The sequence below is a fragment of the Amblyomma americanum genome, chromosome 7 (assembly GCF_052857255.1).
Source record: "Amblyomma americanum isolate KBUSLIRL-KWMA chromosome 7, ASM5285725v1, whole genome shotgun sequence".
NCBI classification, from domain to species: Eukaryota; Metazoa; Arthropoda; class Arachnida; order Ixodida; family Ixodidae; genus Amblyomma; species Amblyomma americanum.
In genome coordinates, this window is record NC_135503.1 from 87,366,355 (window position 1) to 87,385,475 (window position 19,121).

Sequence of the window (19,121 nt, forward strand, 5' to 3'; positions counted from 1 at the left end):
TGAACATGAAATGATTTACTTCACTCAAGAAAAAAAATGGAATGCGGCTAAGACAACTTTAACTTTCCAGATTATAAACGCTCCATTCACACTGAAATTATACGCTTTGCCGATAGAACAAAAACAGATCAAAGCTAGCAAAGTTCAATTTTCCCTCAGTGTCTCCTTTAAACCAAATGGAGGGAATGGTAGAAATATTATTTGTACGGAGAACAGCACGTCAAACTGGCAAAACAGAGAATGCATGCAAGAAACCCAGGTCTAAACAATCCCGTGCCATTCTTTAGAATACTGAATTTCGACATCTTAAATATTGTGCCCAAATAATACAGTCGTGACGTGGTACTTACAATTCAGTAGAGTAGCAAGCGAGGGTAATTACGAACAACTGCGCCTCTGTACTTATACGCGAGGTTTCCTTGCATGTTATACCGCTCGCAAAATGTTAGATCGTGGCTGTGGCTTCGAAAATCAGGAATTGTAAATGTGCGAAAAAGGCAGAGCAAGTCAGCCGTACTAAAATCAGGGCAAACTGCAGTCGAGTCGGTCGTAATTCTTCAGCATTTGACCAACAGCCAGCGTGTTTTTCCTGTAATATTGGAAAGTGTGACAATTAGATTGTCGTTTCGGTGAGGTCTCCGCCTCTTCCCTCTGTTAATAAAATTTCATCTACAGCTTCAACACAGAAGCCGTACTAAGGAGCAGAAACGTTAGCTACAAAGAGGCCCCACAGAGATTCTGCAGGCAGATGACAATTAGTTGGAAGAAACACAGTCCAGTACTTTGATTAGTGTTCATTTTGTTGCATGCGTTTCACTGCTGCTGTTTCTTTTGCTGCAGCAACAAAAACCATTATTGTCCACAAAGTAGGAGCCAAGAGCAAATACAACCATGCGTTAAAAGAGAACGGTTTTAATAAGAACTACAATGGCACTTATTGTGAATTATTTTATATACGTCCTACTTTCCGTTACAAAAGAAAAATTTGGAGGCCAACAATCACGCGAAACACATGACGGTCATCACTGCAATCCACAGTTAGATACACCGATAATGCAATCGGATGACTACAGAGTGCCAAAGCAGACCAACAATCTACGTCAATTAGAAATGCAGTTAAGTTGAAGTGCCATAGTGTGAAAACAACGACTCGCAAATGAGCCGCTACCATTACCCAGCTGCAGTGAAATCTCAGCGTAGTAGTCTGCTCTTTTGCAAATCCAAAGTTGTATTCATAAAAATTGTGCCTCGTTTTGAGGCCTTGGCCGCAATAACTGTATGGGCAAAATACAACTAGAAATGTCCCCGTTCCATGACGAAATAAGGCCACGTACGCAACCTTCGTAACCACCTCGGTTCCCTTTCGTAAGAGGGACATTTCAAATTTATGAGTCCAGCATTGGTTATGACTACTCCAAAATCATCAAGGTCGTCATTTGATACCGGAGAGAAAACCTATCGTAAAATCTGAAAATGCTTATGAGAGCAAATCACAAGAAGATGCGTGAAAACAAAAAAAAAGAGATGAAAATCACCACAGTTCTCCAAAGCTCTCACCGCTCGCTGATGGTTTGCACAAGATGCCAAGCACTGGAATAAAAACAGTGCGTGAACACATTAGTCGATGTTTTGGTATGCAATGAAATTCTAACCCCCACTGACGTCGCGAAGCTTCAAAAATTCTAACATGACAAAATTCGCATATCAGTCGAAAAACCTGCACTTATTTTCCGGGTTCATCCTTGAGCCTTCCGGGCAGTGGAATGCCTTGGCAAAAGGCGTAGAGTGGCGCACAAGTTTGTTGCAGTCAATCGAGAAGGGGTTTTTGACATCCTGCCGGGTGCACGTCATGTGGCAGATGGTCATAAAAAACACCTTCTCTTCGTTAAGCTCGGCACTTATCTGCGTTGTGTTCCCGGCTTCACTTGCTGCGTCCAGGAAAGCGGAGTAAGCTATTTGAAGCGCCGGTATTTCAGGAAATACGCTCTTGCCACGGCGTAACTCGCTTCTGTTAAAACACCTATTTTTATCCTCGAAAGCAGAACGCGAGCGCGCGCTGAGGAACGAGTCGACCAGCCGCCCGTCGGGGTGCCATTGGAGTCCCTCCTGGTCGAGCGCCTTGACCAATTCTAAGGCGACCGAAAAGCCAAACCCGCCATAGAACATGGCCAGAGAGCCTTTGCTGTAAAATAATGGGCGGTTCAGCGCACCGATGGCGACACCTACGGCGTTGTCTACGTAATCGTACTCGAAATAAGGCAGGCCAAAGTTCTCCGGCATCTCAAGGATTGTTTCGAACTCCGGCTTTCTACTGATCGTTCGAAAGCTCTGGAGCGATTTTATGAAGTATTGGCCAAAGGACGGTTGCTTTTCCGGAAATGCTTGAAATAGCTCCTCCAGGTTTGTATGATTGAGAAATTTGGCGGGAGGCCACAGCCGCAAACTGGCAGCGCGAATCTTGTCAGTGGCCAAGGCTCTGCTCTCCGAGTCCAACCAGGTGGAATCGTTGACCAAGTACACAGCCGTCGACACAAGGCGGTCGAAGCCGGCGTCGACCAGTTCCTTGTCGCTCTGCGTCAGCCGCGAGGCAAAGCGCAAGGATAGCAGGAGCACCCTGTAAGACACCTCGATGTGGAATCCACAGAAGGCGGGTCGCAAGCTTCTTGCTGTCCTGCGGTCGCCGTAACGTGCCACCAGAAGGCCGCTGTCAGACACCGGCGCGTAGTGCTGGGCAAACTGCCAACCTAGAAAATCCAAGATATCATCGTTGGTGTACCTATTGAACAGGTTGGCCACTGTTTTCAAGAAATGTACATTGGTCGTGACAACAACGTCTTGAGAAGTCAGTTTGGGGTTCAAGGCGGTAGCGCCCTGCAACTGCTGCAACCATCGGCGGGAATTTATGTGGGCAGTGTACACTTCGAGGTTTTCTATCAGGAACACGGCCGAGTGTTTAGGCGATATGTGTAACGCCTCGTAGATAGTGTCAAAAATGTCGCCCTCGATTGCGGCCGTCTGAAGCGCCCGTTTCTTGTTGGCAGATTTGGTGTCGCCGAAGAGGGCTACTTGGAAGTGCATCCAGTACTTGAAGTAGGCGTCTTTTCCCTCTCTTATGACCGCGCGGTGCTGTTGGCGATAGAGGGTGATCAGAGGAGTCGGCGCCAAAATAATGCTGCGCCTACCTTTGAATGCACCTTTCCGCACCAAGGACACTCTCACCTCGAACCAGAAAGGAGCCTGCCAATTGTACGCCAGATTGACGAGCACGCCTAGCGCGTCAACATCTTGTCTTGGTGGATTCGGCCAAGGCAGACTGAGATTGTTAAGAAATTCCCGAAAATTCTTCAAGTCTGTTCCGTATGTTGAAGCGTTGCTCATGCAAGACTCCAGCATAGCCAGTGCCTTGTTGGCCACGGGGTACGCCTTGGATCCTTCCTGCAAAGTTGTGCTCAGGTCCAGAAGCCACGAGTAGACCATGTCTACCATCGCGGACGTGTCAAAATCTCTAATGTCTTCTCTTTGTTTGGGCGGTGACCAGTTGAAGCATACATGGGCGCTGAAGTCATTGCAGGGGTCGTACTTCGTCCCTCGAGTCTCTTTGAGAAGGCTTGCATGGAAAAGGCAGTCGTCTGTCACGCAGAAGCCGTCTTTTACTTTCGGTGTCGTCGTGCGGATTAGGAAGAAGAGGGCGACTAAGACAAATAGCATGGTGGCTATAACAACGAGGCTCGGGAGCAACCCCTTCATGAACACGACTGCGCTGCTCCCGAAGGTCTCACGAGGACTTCTCACCTGAAGACGAAAAAAAGCTTTGTATTACTCGACCTGGAAGTGCTGTGTTATGGCATGAAAAGGTTAAAGTCTGGGTATGCATCCTTCCGCGCATTCGAGTACTTGTGAAACACGAGTACAAGACAGTCCTTGTGCAGGGCCAAACCTAATTTAGGTTGCTTAGGCCTAAAACACATGTGTTATATTTACTTTCATTGTGTTATACATAAAGGTATAGTTTTACGTTTGACGTTTGCGGTTGAAGGCAACGAGATTTGCCCTTGTCGAAGGGCATGCAAATTATCGTAGTGAAACGTTCCACCGGTGGTAAAGAATTGAAATGCGAGCGAAATTAGCTTGACGTCTCAGAAGAAAATTCCAGTTTCTTTGTCAAGAAATTCTCTGATTGGTCGGAAGAGTCACGTGATCTTGAGATGTCATCACAACTGACCCAGTGTGGAAGGTGTAAACCTGCTCACCGGACTGTCAGCTAACTGCCCACCGTTGCGAAATGCAATGCAATTGCCACCCGCCTATCTTGGCGCTGAGCTTGAGTCTTAAGAGAGCTCGGTATGAACAATCTGAGTCGCAGAAGCCTCGCCACCATCAATGGACCTATAATAAAGCATCGCCAAGGTTGAAAATGGGAGGAACCACAACTTTGAAATTGGTCCAACCTCTAAAATTTCTAAGAACCCAGAAATGTTTGGTATGGCCACTCCCGAAAAGGAATCAGGCAGATTAGTGGGTATACATGGGTGGAATAAAGTGGATTAGCAATCATGTTTAACCGCGCAAAGAAACGAAGACAGAGAACAAGAAGGCACGACACGAGCGCAGAAGTTGCGCTCATCTCGTGCCTTCTTGTTATCTGTCTTCGTTTCTTTGCGCTGTTAAACATGATTCCCTACCAACTCGCCCAGTTTTCCGTTCTTATTGTATTATCAAGCATAATTAGTAAAATTTCATAACCCAATTGAAGGCACTGAACATTCTTGAATGTGATAACTCATGCATACCATGTAAGGTCAATGGAACATGGTCTAACAGTTATTTTGGCGGGAAAATCGCCAATAAATTGGACAGTTGTTATAGATACTATAGCAGGCGCAGCCTAACCGCTATGGCATTTTCTTCTTTATCTTCTTTACCTACGTTGCTAAGAAGGCCCCCAAGTTTTTCTTCATTTTCTTTTTTGAACCTAAAACAAACTTTATATTGAGAATGTCCTCCGGTACAAGTAACGCTCCTGTTCCAATGTGTTTAAAATGAAGCGCCCTGCTCAGAACCTAAATAAAGCTAGCGCTTGCGTGAGTGGGAGACGTCATCTAATTTCATCTGCTTCGTTAGGATGCTTCCCATATAAAACCAAATGCAGTTCAATTCTTAACATGCCCCGATTATGGAAGGCACGTCCGCATGAAATGTTCAAATCGGCAGCTCACCATGTCGGCTAAATCGAAGTTTTTCATACCCAGCCAATTGGGGGTCAGTAAGGTTCCTCTCCTTGGTATCACCTTGGAACCCTTGGCTTGAGATGCCGGATCCCCGGCAGGCGCTGCATCCGATACTAAGCCGGCGGGAGCTGCGTCACATGGTGGGGCGTCTGCGCTCTGCGGGTTAGCCACGCTAGTCTCGGCCGCGCCTTTTTTGGTAGAAGTCATGCCAGGAGCGCTAGAAGGTTTGATGGGGGCCACCGTGACGATCACGTCCTCCTGCTTCTTCGGCTCGCCGGAGAGAGCCCCACATACGCCAGAGGCCATTCCGACAGTTTTTTGACGCGAGTGCTTCAGAGCTGAACTTTTGTCCCGAGCTTGCTGCAATGGTTGAGTCTTTTTGCGAGACAGGGCTTCAGGGCCACCAGCGCCGCTTGCCTTTCCGGGCTTTGAAGCGGGATTATCTGAAGATGGCGCCGTTGCTTCCACTTTGATGGCTCCGACCTTAACGCGGCTGGTGGAGCTGCCGGCTACTGAGCGTCGACGGCGGTTGTCGGTAGTGCTCATAGACGACCTGCGAGGTCTTTTAATGGACGATGCAGTTTTGGCTGTCTCCTCTATACCTTGCGGCGGGGTAGATTCGTTCTTTCGTTCGACGCCGACTGGTGCACCGGGGCCGCGTCTCTTCCGAGAGGACAGCTTAGACATCTCTCCGTCTACCTTTAAGGGCCTCCTTCCCCGTCGGGAGCGCCTGGTCCAGAAGACATAACTTCTCGACGGCGGAGTATCTTCCAGCCCGAGCCTACAAAAACACAAGGGTACGAAACAGTATACGCCAGCCACCTTTCATTTGTGTGCCCCTAGTAACGACAGAGAGATATAGAGACCACTTGGAAAAAGAAGGATTATGTTACCCTTTCCACCGTCAGGTAACACCGCTAATCGCTTACCTCGACCGCACTACAGCATGCATACTACAGCATAATACTGCACGGCGACGAACACTTAGCGCGAAACGCGAAACGCCGGAATAAGGTGGCAACCTCCGTGGTTAGCGCTGGTTTTCTTTACCTTGTTTTCAACGTCCTACTGCAGAGAGCGGAGATAAGTTGGCATAGCGTTGAGCACCTGCCATGAAAGTATTACGCTCAAAGTCTGGGCCACTGGTGCAGCGTGCGCGCGCAGCCATTGAATGCATAGAGGGCTTCCCCTGCAACTAGGGTGCGAGAGAATTGCTGCGTCGCTAGAAATTAACATTTTTCAATACGTGGCGTCAGGATACCCATGGTGCAAGTGAAGATGTTCTGGCAGTTGTCTCTGCTACAAGAGGTTTTTGGGGGAAGTACGGTTTACCTGAAAAGTCCCAGAGTAGCTTTGAATATGGTGACACCGCAAGCATGCACTGTTCTCGGCATAGGAGTTGATTTTCCAAGGGAGCGCTGAGGACGGAGGACCCTTGATATATTTTGCCACGTTCAGCCTCCGATTAAATACACTGATACTTGCGCTTGTGCTTGTATGTCTTTCCAGCGTATATTGACAAACTATCATGGCGCCATGTGTAAGTGATAGCTACCAAACCATCCAAAATGAAGAACTTACTGCAAGGATCGTGCCCTCCATGCCTGTTGTGAGGACAGGGCTTGGCCTCACTACAAAGGACCCATTAAAGAAGGCATATATTGACATGCGGAAACACCATCTGATCACAATTACCGGGAATGCTGCATTACCATATGCACCAATTTACTGGCCAGAGTACGTGCAAGAAAACTGCTTACCGGTAAACCGTGACGCATTGCAAACACTCGCACAAGTTCGTTAACCGGTTACGACTATAAAAATGAAAGAAAGCTGGCTTGCTTAAAAAACGCACACACCAGTTAACGGCGAGTCTCACCGAACTTGGAAGAGTTTAAGGAGTACTTACGCAAACACTTTCTTTGGAAGCTTGTGAGGGCGTACTGAAAATCAAAGAACTTTTTCGTGTCTCCGTATGCCGACGATAGACTAAAGCGTCTGCGGCCAAGCCATTGTACACCGCAAAGGCAGCCCAGCGGTATAAGCAAATTTCTCGTAGTGGAGTGCGCGGGATTTAGCCCCTGGTATGCCTGGGTGCCCACCGATTTTTAGACGTACGCAAGCTTTACACTACCATTGTACAGTGCCCTTGCATCACGGCCTGATGAACTTCTTAGAAAAACGGGTCCCTTACCCAACCTCACGTAGACTAAACTCACACCTAACATGACGCCCTTTAACCAAGTTGCCCATTTATTCAATGGAATCATGATCATTAAGCGCTGGACGGCGGGACAGAGAAATGAGCGAAGAGCTCTGATAGAGGTTGTCTTGTGAAGGTTGTTTTCTCGGCGCAATAGTCCATCGTAGTTTATTGCTGCTCTATGATCGGTACCATGAGGAAGAGTAGTGGACACTGCTACGTTAAGCATGCGAGCGCGCTCTTTTTTTGCACAACCGCGATACTGTATCGAGAAACTTTCTTTGGACTCAAGAAACCGCGCGCCGCCGAGGACGTTGCACAGCAACAGACGAAGTGGGAGCGTCTTGATGACGTGGCGGACGCGAAAGAAACGTGCAGTCGTGCCCCAATGATCACTACTGTACCGCCATTAGCACCCATATAAATATGATATACAGGACTGCAGTAGTTAGCTGGAACCGAATTCTGGACGTCTCGCTGATATGTGTTTGCTTATAACTGGGTGCCTTAATTCTTTCATGTTTATGGCCTTCAAAAAAGGGAAGTAGTTTTCCGCCGAAGAATTCCACAAAAGCATCAAGTAACAGCCAAGTTATCAAATCAACGCACGACGTGGTACATATTTTATCCCTGTACGAAATTGCGTACAAAATTCTCCAATAGCTGGAAATCGCAACATCGAAACACCATAGCCGGACCAGCACGCGAGAGATAAGGGGTTCACATATATTTCGAAGGTCATCATAATGCTAGGAATTCCAGAAAAAAGTGATAATAACTACTTCAGGTGACAATTTTCCCGGAGTCCAAGGGCGTGTTCCCCAGCTTACTGTCCTCAGAAATATTCACTACTGTCAGTATTCAACTCAAAAAGGCACTCCAGTTGCAATACCATGATTGCGGAATTCTTTTTGAACAAAGGAATTGGTGCAAGCCAGAGCACACACCAAGAAAAAGCTGCGAATTTTCTGCGGATTAGTGCGCATAACGATTTTAAAGAATAATCTATAACCTATTGAAGCGTAGTAAAACAATTCGGCGGAAAAAAATTCACATACGCATAAGAGACAAGACGACGGAGAGGCGCCTGTCCGTCGTCTCATCGTCTCTGCTATGTATGCGAATTTTTTTACGCCAAGATGTTTGTTCCAGTTAAAAGATGCTTAACAAACTGGCCCGTCAACGTGCTTAACTAATCTATAGCTTAGGGCAGCGAATCTTGGGACTGAGGGCGGCGATATGCGCCGCCATCTCGGGCAATTTAGGCGCTTTGAATTAATTTTGGTCAACACTCCTGTTATTTTGCTTACTCACTCTATTATTTCACAGCCTGGTGTGATTCACGGAACACTCCCTCTGCGCTTGAATGACGAGGTGTTTCGCTGCAACCTTCAGGGACGCAAGGGATGGCGCTGCAAAGAAAAGCGATGACCACTAATAGTGATGCACTGCGTTTGCGCGATCGCGAGGAATGTGCTAATGCTTTAGTGACTGATCAGTGTCACCTTTTTTTTATTTCGTTTCTTCTGAGTAAACCAAAAGCTATTGAAAGATAATAGCGCTGTCTTCCAAAAAATGTAGGGCGCTCACGCACCCAAAGTCTTTATAACGAGCCTGCGACTGCTATAAACCAAACATGCCAAAGAAACGTACAAATTTTAATCTCAAACCAAAACATCGTCTGTCTTCGTTTCCGCGAACCAAACACACAACTAAAGCTCTTGCTATTTCACTTTGATATGTATTATAGTATCTGGTTTCATTTGTGGGGGTTTAACGTCCCAAAGCGACTCAGGCTATGAGAGACGCCGTAGTGAAGGGCTCCGGAAATTTCGAACACCTGGGGTTCTTTAACGGGCACTGACATCGCACAGTACACGGGCCTCTAGAATTTCGCCTCAATCGAAATTTGACCGCCGCGGCCGAGATCGAACCCGCGTCTTTCGGGCCAGCAGCCGATCGCTGAACCACTCAGCTACCGCAGCGACTATACTCTAGTATCTGTTGCTCTATCAACCTTAATATAGATTCACATGGTTTCATATTAAATGGTGTAACTAAATTCCTTTAAAGGGTCCAGAAATTAACATCAAATCCTTCATACAGTGAGGAATAAGACATGCTGAACTGAGTTCCATTTTGTCCTAGGCGGTTGTATGCGCAGCAGCACCACAGAGTGCCAATTAAAGCATATATCGAACATAAATCCTCACGTCTGCAATTTGGGCCTCCCCGTCTGTTATCGCGAAATGAACTCGAGCCTATTGAATGGCCTCTAAGAAACGGACTCTACTATTTGTTTTGCACCAATCGGTTGCGCACTGTACCCCTTTTTTCTTTCAATCGTCCTGCAAAAGCCTTTGTGAATAATAATCTTGGGTGTTTACATATTAAACATAGTGGAAAATTTGCGCTGCATTATTACAACCTGCTTCTCGCCGTAGCTGATTGCAATGCTTCTTAAAGCCCAGCTCAGTTTTGCCGCTGTAAAAGGAATAATCGTCGCGCTTAAGCCGACGTGAAAAAAATACGAAAAGGCTCCTGCTACAGCTGCTCCATCTGTGTTCTAACCACATGGGCACCGCAGCAGTGGTCAAGTTGTTGAGCTCCCGCCTCGCATGCGGGAGGTGCGAGGTTCGATCCCCAGTGCCATCGGTTACCCACCGCTGGCACAGTGGGTACGAACTTTCCCCTGTCCTGGCGCTCGGCTTATCTGGGGTGAAATGCTTGGAGAATTGGTCTTTGAACCCGCCTTGAGAAGACGAAAACACCTTGTGCCATAGTGCTCTTCGGCCACAGATACCCTTGCGCCATAAAAATTCATAAACATAATCATCATGTATTCTAAGTACGACCTCTCGCCATAAAGAGGAAGGACAAGTCCAGCAACACTGACCGCTATGAATGTACCAGGGTCTTTGAAACAACCTTGTGTGAGTGGATAATCAGACGTCCCCAGGAGACGTGCCCCCAATGGGCCACAGAGCATAAAGGACGGATAAGACAAAGACAGGTCGCAGCTCCGAGAATCCCGCGAAGAACTATTTTCTTGGTCGGTTGACGAAACCGAGAGTTACTCGTTACAACATCCTTATTGGCACAGAGGCAACTCGTCTCAGATAAACTACCTTGATGATAAACTACTTTGGTAAGACTTTCCCAGCTGAACATGAGCGAACAGTAACGGTAGGTTTAAGCAATCTATAGACTGCCCCACCGATGAAACGAATGGGTTGGCCGGGCATTGCTCGCGATATAAACGCTTCGCTCACAGTTCTGACCGCGAAGGCTTACCTTTAACGATTATGAATCCGATGCTTGTGGGCAACTCCGCAGGCCAGGGCGGTGCGAAGATCCGGAAGGTTGAACACCGAGCTTATCCAATATGTCGCCCGGAAACAGGAGTGGTTTCTTGCACTGATGATGATTTCTACGAGGAACACTGCGCGCGGGTACGATGCGGAACGCATAGCGTCAAATTGAGATCGATTCCTGAAATATAAAGTGCGTGATAACTAACGCAAATTGAGAGCTGATTGTTGTCTAAGAAAGCGGAATGGTGTAAATATATTCGAGAACCGCTCGTTTACGGTTCAAATGAGACAATCAGGGTGTAGCGAGACAAGTGAATGCATGCGATCCCCGCTGCATGTGTGCACGGAGATGAAGAGAAAGAGGACTGGATTTTCAGCATTTGTCATTCCCTTACTATAGCCCGCCTTCAACGATTCCAGCGTCTCCACTACTTGAGCCATGAGCCTCTCCTTGCTGCAGCAGATTGTCATCACCTGGCATTTCATTGAAGTGTGGGGTTGTGCAGTTCAAAGCAATGTGAGGTGCCCATGACCCTCTTGCGTTGGAGAGTGCCTGGCTAAATTTTTATTTACGTCGATCAGGGGTATCTATGACCAACCTTTCTGAGGCTTGTAGTGAAATTGAGTCCACAGATTACTTTTTCCTCTTCTTCCGGCGGTTCTCTTCGCTGCGTGGAATTTTCTTGGAGATAGCCCTCGCTCGACTAGGGCTTCCTCGATCGATTCCGATTCACCTGTCCTTCTCAGCAAGCGCCAAGGGATATGCCCTCAAGCTACTGTGCGATTATAATCACGACTATATAATTACATCACGTAGATTCCTCGGCTAGAATGAGAATTCGCTACTTTTTTTTCTTGTTTTATTCCGCTTTTTCTTCGTACCAATTCAGCCTGAGGACATTATGATCATCATCCTTTCCTAGGAGTGTCCGCTTATGCATTTCACAACGGGAGGTGTCCATGACCTTTTTGCGCTGCGGAATACCATGTTTAAACCTTGATGAGCGTTGGTCGCAATTTTCTCTGTGGAATCTTAGTGAGTCCTGCGGTGAAACTGAATCACTTGATCACTTTCTTCTCTCCCTTCTCACTCGCTTAAGGCTTCCACTTGCTATTCCAGTTCTCCACTCGCTTGGGGTAAGCGCCAACGAATATGTCCCAAAACCAGTGTGCCGTTCTCTTCATGATTACGTGACAGCGTCAGGAAGGGACCTTCGTTACCTACAATTTTGTTAATTACCAACTTTTAACAAAAATTTACGATTAACTTTCTAACATAACTGCTTTAATGTGTTTCTGCTGTTTCACATTTCCGCGCATATATTCAAATCCCTCACTGTTGGTATGTGCCACTACCAGAGGACAAGAACAACCGTTGGACAAGTAGATGAGGGGGGCGTTTCTTTGTGCCCTAGCTGTGGTTGTTGCTGACGTCACCGGGACATATCCTCACTGAAACTCCGCGTTGCTAGCGGCGAACCGGAGTGGAAGCAGACGTCGGAATAGTGGAACAAAAATTAAACATAATATCATCAGGGAGGAATTGAAAATATCAGTGGGGTTCGATCACGATGAAATCGGTAAATGAAAAAATATTAGACACATTCTCGCAATTCGCAGGAAATAATAACAGACCGCGGTGGCAGGTACGTAACCTGATGGTACCTAGGAGAAGCTACTGCCACGTGAGAGGATGGCTTTTGTCTGGATTTCAGTGAAATGTTCACAAATCACATCGGTGTTGTGGTCGAGCGATATTCTATAGTGCCCGCAGAAGCGTTGTCAGGTATTTAGGGCAGCTGCTAGGGAGCATTGCTAAGATTTACACCCTACGTCACTTTAAGCTTGTGAGAAGTCGTCGGTTTCGCGCATCTATCCTACTGATAAAAAACTGGTTTTTATGCGGCATTTAGGCTCTAGGTAATCTGCGGCACACTTGAAACGCAGAGGCGTCACCATGCATCGACTAACGCTTGTTTTCATTCCGCTAATATTTTATACAATGGGCGTCTATAGAAGCGGACATAATTAGAGCCACTTAGAATGACCGAAAGCACAAATTTTGAAGAATGTGCTGGAAGTAACAGATGTTTCTAGCGGCATCAAATTGAGCAGAGACCTGAGTTTACTATATTTAGTTTCGCCTTCCTCAAAATACCACGGAAAACCTTCCAAACTGACATTTTTATCGCACGGTTGCCCTACCTGACGATGTGGAGCTACAGGCCGAAGCACCCATACTCACGAATACGTCAGGCTCTAGAGCAAATTAGGGGGTTTTATTGAAGGACAGATAGTTTAGCAGGCGTTTGAAATAGGCTTATATCCTACCATGTTTTTTGGGGGGGAAAAGCACGAATTGAAGGGGTAAGGAAAATATTGAATTAACAGAGCGAAGAATGAACAAAGGTAGGCGGTCATTTAATCAGAATGGATACGCATAGAAGGTAAAAGCAAGAAAGTTTTCAAGTTACTGTAGAATTATAATGAACTGTAGGTAGCAGATAAAGATCCCTGCATGCAAATAAATCGCTTGCTCGGCCAACGATTTGAAAAGTTGGCCAGCTAGATTTATGTCCTCCAGTATGGGATTAAAGAGTTCGGTGTGAGGCGCTGCTATGAAGGGCCCTCTGAGGGGCCTAAAACATGGCTAATCGATAATTTTGTGCTCATGGTACTATGCTGGCACGTATTCATAAGCTGGGCTTTCTAACGGAACGTGCTTCACTGTCCCAAATGAGCCAATGTTACCACAACGGAAGCTGGCCGCTTGACCAACGCGGTATTGGAAGGTGTTTGAGAAGCAGTGTTCAGTCGCAGATGGTGGCACACAGATTCTTTATGGCGAGCACGTCTGTGCGGAAGTCAAGATTTTCTGTGTGGTCCACCAGGATGAGGAAATGGACGATGAGGTAGCATGTTCCAAAGGCAACCACTTTCTTCATAAGTTCGTTTTGTCGTCATTAGGGACGAGTCAAGATTTGTGAAGCAAACCATTCTGAAGTTCAGGAGCCGGAGACCTTTGCGGGCGGCCGTTTCGTCTCCCTTTTTGTCCCCCTTTCTGTCTCGCTTTTCGTCATTCGGCTCCAAGGACTTGAAAAATTACAGACCGATTAGCTTACCGTCCGTTGCCTACCAGGTATATACTAAGGTAATCGCTAATAGAGTCAGGGCAACCGTAGACTTCAATGAACCAAATGGTCTGGCAGGCTTTCGTAAAGGATATTCCACAATAGTTCATATTAAGACTATCAACTAGGTCATAAAGAAATGCGCAGTATAGAACCTATCCCTATATATAGCCTTCATTGATTACGAGAAAGCACTTGACTCAGTCGTAACCTCAGCAGTAATACAGGCATTGCGAAATCAGAATGTAGAAGTGCCTTATGGCAAAAATACTGCAATATATATATATATATATATATATATATATATATATATATATATATATATATAGCAACTGCACAGCTACCGCAGTCCTCCATAAAGTCAGCAAGAATAACCCAATAATGAAGGGCGTCAGGAAATGAGACAAGACTTCGCCAATATTATTCACCACCTGTTTGCAGCAGGTATTCCGAGGCCTGAATTGAGGACAGTTGGGGATAAGGGGATAAATAAGAGAACAAATGGGAACAGTTGCGGATAAATAATCTGCGATTTGCTGATGCATTGGCTTGCTGAGTCACTCAGGAAGTGAACTGCAAATCATGATCGATAAGTTAGGCAGGCAGAGCAGAACGGTGGGTCTAAAAATTAACATGCATAAAATCAAAGTAATGTTGAACAGTCTAGCAAGGGAACAGCAGTTCACAATTGGCAGCGAGGTGCTGGAACCGGTAAAGAGGTAGTGACCGCTGATCAGGATCCTGAGAGGGAAATAACTAGAAGGATAAGAATGGAGTAGAGCGCATATGGCAGGTTCTCTCAGATCATACATGGCAGTTTACCAATATCCCTGAAGGGAAAAGTGTAGAACAGTTGTACCATACCGGTACTCACCTATGGGCAGCAGAAACGTGCAGGCTAACGACAAGTGTTCAGTTTAAGTTAAGGACAACGCAGCGAGCTATGGAAAAAAAATAATCTGTGTAACGTGAAGAGACTGGGAGCGGGCAGTGAGGTTGAGGGAACAGACGCGGGTTTATGACATCCTAGTCGAAATCAAGAGGAAAAAATTGGCTTGGCGGGAATGTAATGTGGAGGCAAGATAACCGCTGGTCCGGAAGGGTAACGGAATGGTTTGCATGAGAAGGCAAGCGTAGCAGGGGGCGGCAGAAGGCTATGTGGGCGATGAAATTAGGAAGGTTGCTTTCATAGGCTAGACGCAGCTGGCAAATGACAGGGTGAATTGGAGAGACTTGGGAGAGGCCTTTGCCCTCCAGTGGGTGTAGTCAGGCTGATGATGATGATCACATCTGGATTCTCCGTGTTTCGTGCAATGTTAAGCAAGCTAGTTTGTGTCACTTCCCTCATTCTTCTTTTCCTTAACGCTTTCATGGGCGAATGTTTTGTTCTTAGATCTGGGGAACTACTTACGAGACTTTTCCACACGATATTGTCACAAATGCCCATATTTATAAAGTCCACGGGCTAGATTAGGCAACTGTGACAAATTCTGTCACAAGTTATTGACAGTGACGTCTAAATGACGACACAATGAGACGTCATCACGTGACGCAGCGAGAAATCAGCCAATTACAGCAGGACGGCGCCCCGAGAGCATTCGAGAGACCGTCTGCTTAATTTTTTGTAAAAAGAGATAAGAAACGAGCAACAGTGAAAATAACTAATATTTTATTTTGCCAAAACATTGCGTTGGAAGTATGAAAATATTAAGCAACACAAAAAGCTTTCGAAGTTGTGCTATTAAATTGACTGGTGGGTAACTTTCGGTCCCGCGGGGGTGTGCTGACGGCAGTAAAAAGGCCGTTTTGCACGATAGCAGCTGTTTCACGCCGTGTTTTTTTTTTTTTTGCGCTGCGTCTAGAATCGAGCTACTGTGCGGTTGACCTAAGTGCGCAGAAAAATTTCAACGAATTCAGTGAAGGCTACGTGCCTGCGAAGCGAACTTGCAAGGAGCGCATGGAACGATATCGACGAAGACAACATGCTGAAGTCTGTGTTGCTCGGATCCTTCAATCGATGACAAAAATGCCAAAAGGTGAGGTGTTGCAGTATGTTACGAGTGTTGTTTGTTTCATACCCCTTGGGAAACAGAAGACGACCACGAAGTGCCATTTTCTGGGAAAATAAAGTGCTTTGCCAGCATAAGTGTGTCTTATTTATATGTAGCTGTGTGTCGCAGAGGTGACGACGGCACCCACCCCTTCTGCGCGCCAACTTTACAATATCCTGCGCCAGACGCTGCATGCATTTTCCCATCGTCGGTTGTGCGATGCCGACGTGCGCCTCGCTACCAACTGCAGCCTGAAAGCCGCCCTTGGGAAATAACCGCAGTGCACACAGCGCCTGCCACCGCACCGACGGCGCACCCGCACGCAAACCTCCCAGTTCACCGGCGAATTCGTCACATAGCCACTCCACCGTCTGCTTCTCCAGTCGAAAAAGGCTTCGAAACAACCTGTCTGGCAAATCAAACAATCAAACGCGTCTTCATGCGCCCTCCTTCGCCGTTGCTCGCGCCAGCGCAGCCGCCTCACTCGTATCGCGGTATATACCGCCGCCATTTTCTGTCACAAAGGTAACGGTCAAATTGACAGCCTCAAAACTGATAAAACTGTCAAATAGCGGCTGCATAACGCTATCACTGCAACGTCATCACTTCTGCCACATCCGTGACGTCATCTGCAGCTACCCATGACGCAAAAAAGCAATATGGACGCCGGCCACGACCGACCAAAGTGAGCGTGGCTTACAGACATCTTTGTGAAAAGTTTTTGAGAATTTTCCTAATTGACAGCTACGTAATCTGGCCTCAGAAAGTAATGGTTGGAATCTTTCTCCCTCCTTGCAAAAGTATTTGTTGTATTTGTGGAAAAATGCAATGCAGACTAGCTGAGAACGCTTACTGTAGACTAAGAGAGAATTCTGAGGGCACTTAAGTCTGGTCCCGTGGAGGGATTCGAAAGCGTGTTTTTTGAGGAAAGGAAACGTTTTTGAGACAAGTAAAGGGCGCAGTAGCTCTCAGATCTTGACATCTCGGTGGACAATCAACTCGGCGAAAAATGTTTGTTACCCATTGTGTGATTTATGATTCGGAACTTTTTGTGACCCATTTTGTGACCCACGACTCAGGTCATTTTGTGATTCATTTTATGACCGATAACTTTTCGCTTTTTGTGATTAATTTTGTGACCCATGACTCAGTACATTGACTCATTTTGTGACCAACGACAGCATTTTTGTGACCATTTTGTGTCCATGACTTACGACCGTGACTCATATCTTAGATGACCACAACTCATTACCTTCCTCAGACAATGACTCACATGAAAATGACAATGATCTGAAACAAGATTTATATACTAATTTTATGCTTAGCCACATTCTACATGCAAACCCAAATCCCCATGTCTCAAATTGAAACGCACGGAAACCGAACGCGTGAACACCATGGCCCGCCTTGCGAGTAAGGCAGCCCAAAACCTACCTCGTAGCACTAGCAGAGCCAAACTTCCTGCATTAGGCACGCATAACACCATTCAGGAACTAGTTGACGCGCATCTTCGGGCACAGTACCTTAGACTTGGCACGAGCGCCGCTGCCCGCCATATACTCTCCTCCCTTCGCATCAATACACCGGCAAACTAGTAAACCATTATAGCTATCCCTAGACACATCCATTCACCTCTCGTTGTGAAACCCCTTTTTCAAAACGTCCATCACCAATATCATATTCCTCGCCGCGTAGCTCGCGCTAATGCCCTCCACAAGTATTATGGGCAAGCCCACGATGCCGTTTGGGTAGACGCCCCATGTACAGCGCATGAAGCGGTAGCAGTTGCCTACAATCAAACCCTACCCCAATCCCTAAGTCACCGTCTTCCCTTGGGCTCTACGCCCGAGGAGGCAGAGGAGACCACCATCGCTCTTGCCCTTGCACATAAGGATGCCCAATACATCTTCAGCGACTCCAAAACGGCTCGTCCAACTTTGCCAGGGGCAGGAATCACACCCCTGCCTGGCAATTGTTGAACACCCCTACCCAACATTTACCGCCCAGGGTATAGCTTTAGTGGGTGCCGGCTCTCTCTGGGAACCCTGGAAACGGGACTGCCGATAAATTGGCCCGAGGTTTGATTTTCCGGGCTCAGGACAGTCTCGATCCAGGATTCTCGAGGGAGCGGGCGCACACCAATGCGGAGCTCACGCATATACCCCGCTTGGACCCTCGGACTTATCCCCCTCCCTACTCCTCTCTTACGCACTCCCAACATATCCTCTTCAGACGACTCCAGACTCGCTCTCTGTCCTCCACTCAGCTCTTATCCCACTATTGTGGCACATCCCCTGCATGCTCCATATGCGGTGACCCTCACGCCTCACTCACCCACATCCGTTTCGGCTGCCCTGGTGACCCTCCCCCGCAAGGACAGCACGCCAACTCGAGTTGAGAGGACTGGGTGGTCCTGATCAGGTCTGCAGACCCGACATCGCAGCTTCCTGCGGTGACTCGGCGTGGCGACGTCATGTCCCGACATGACCTACTTGATGCAGGCGGGACCGCGCAGTGGCCCAGGGACACAGCAGGGTCTAAAACTCACTTTCCAAATAAAGTTTTTCTGTCTGTCTGTCTGTCCGTCTGTCCGTCCGTCCGTCCGTCCGTCTGTCCGTCCGTCCGTCCGTCCGTCCGTCCGTCCGTCCGTCCGTCCGTCTGTCTGTCTGTCTGTCTGTCTGTCTGTCTGTCTGTCTGTCTGTCTGTCTGTCTGTCTGTCTGTCATACACGTTCAATGATGTGTACTGTGCACTAGCTTATGATGTCATATCGTGCGACACGTTTTGCATCCACATTTTGTGTGGACACTTAATCTGCCGACATAGGCTAATAGTGCTTTCGCATGAAATTAAGTATCCTTTGAAGAGCCTTTTACTTGCAGAGAAGAGTTGCAGCTTTTCCCTTGCCAGAGTCGAGCCAAAGAGAAAGGAAGTGAATGATGTCTTTCCGCCCCTCCATGGTACCGGACTTTTAATCTGCGGATGACGTCCCAGATTCCAATGTGGGTCCTTGTGCTCCGCTCTACACGAGATCACCGCAGGCAGGAGGCAAATGATCCAAGCATGGCGACACAGACCTGACATGCAGTGCCGCACCTGCCCTTTCAGTGTGTTCACGACCGCGTGAAAAATCTTAAAAGTCACAGGAATACAATTTTGCTATGCATTTATTTTGAAATCACGCTTTTACCATGC

The 19,121-nt window shown here is 47.1% G+C and overlaps 1 protein-coding gene across 1 annotated transcript; it reads right to left on the reverse strand.

Moving 5' to 3' along the window:
- Positions 1-1,704: 1,704 nt before the first annotated feature.
- Positions 1,705-5,915, reverse strand: LOC144097910 (neprilysin-like). Its single transcript, XM_077630512.1, has 2 exons — positions 5,289-5,915; positions 1,705-3,792 (listed from the first exon to the last, which is right to left on the reverse strand). Exons 1-2 carry the CDS (start codon positions 5,913-5,915, stop codon positions 1,705-1,707), a joined length of 2,715 nt encoding a protein of 904 aa, XP_077486638.1.
- Between the last annotated feature and the right edge of the window lie 13,206 nt (positions 5,916-19,121).

What these genes read in the sequence shown, in the direction of transcription:
- LOC144097910 (XM_077630512.1), bottom strand. Translation starts at nt 5,915, where the DNA reads ATGTCTAAGCTGTCCTCTCGGAAGAGACGCGGCCCCGGTGCACCAGTC. An exon ending in CTCAAGCCAAGGGTTCCAAG is followed by an intron (nt 3,793 to 5,288) that starts GTGATACCAAGG and finishes TTTCGTCTTCAG; the next exon opens with GTGAGAAGTCCTCGTGAGAC.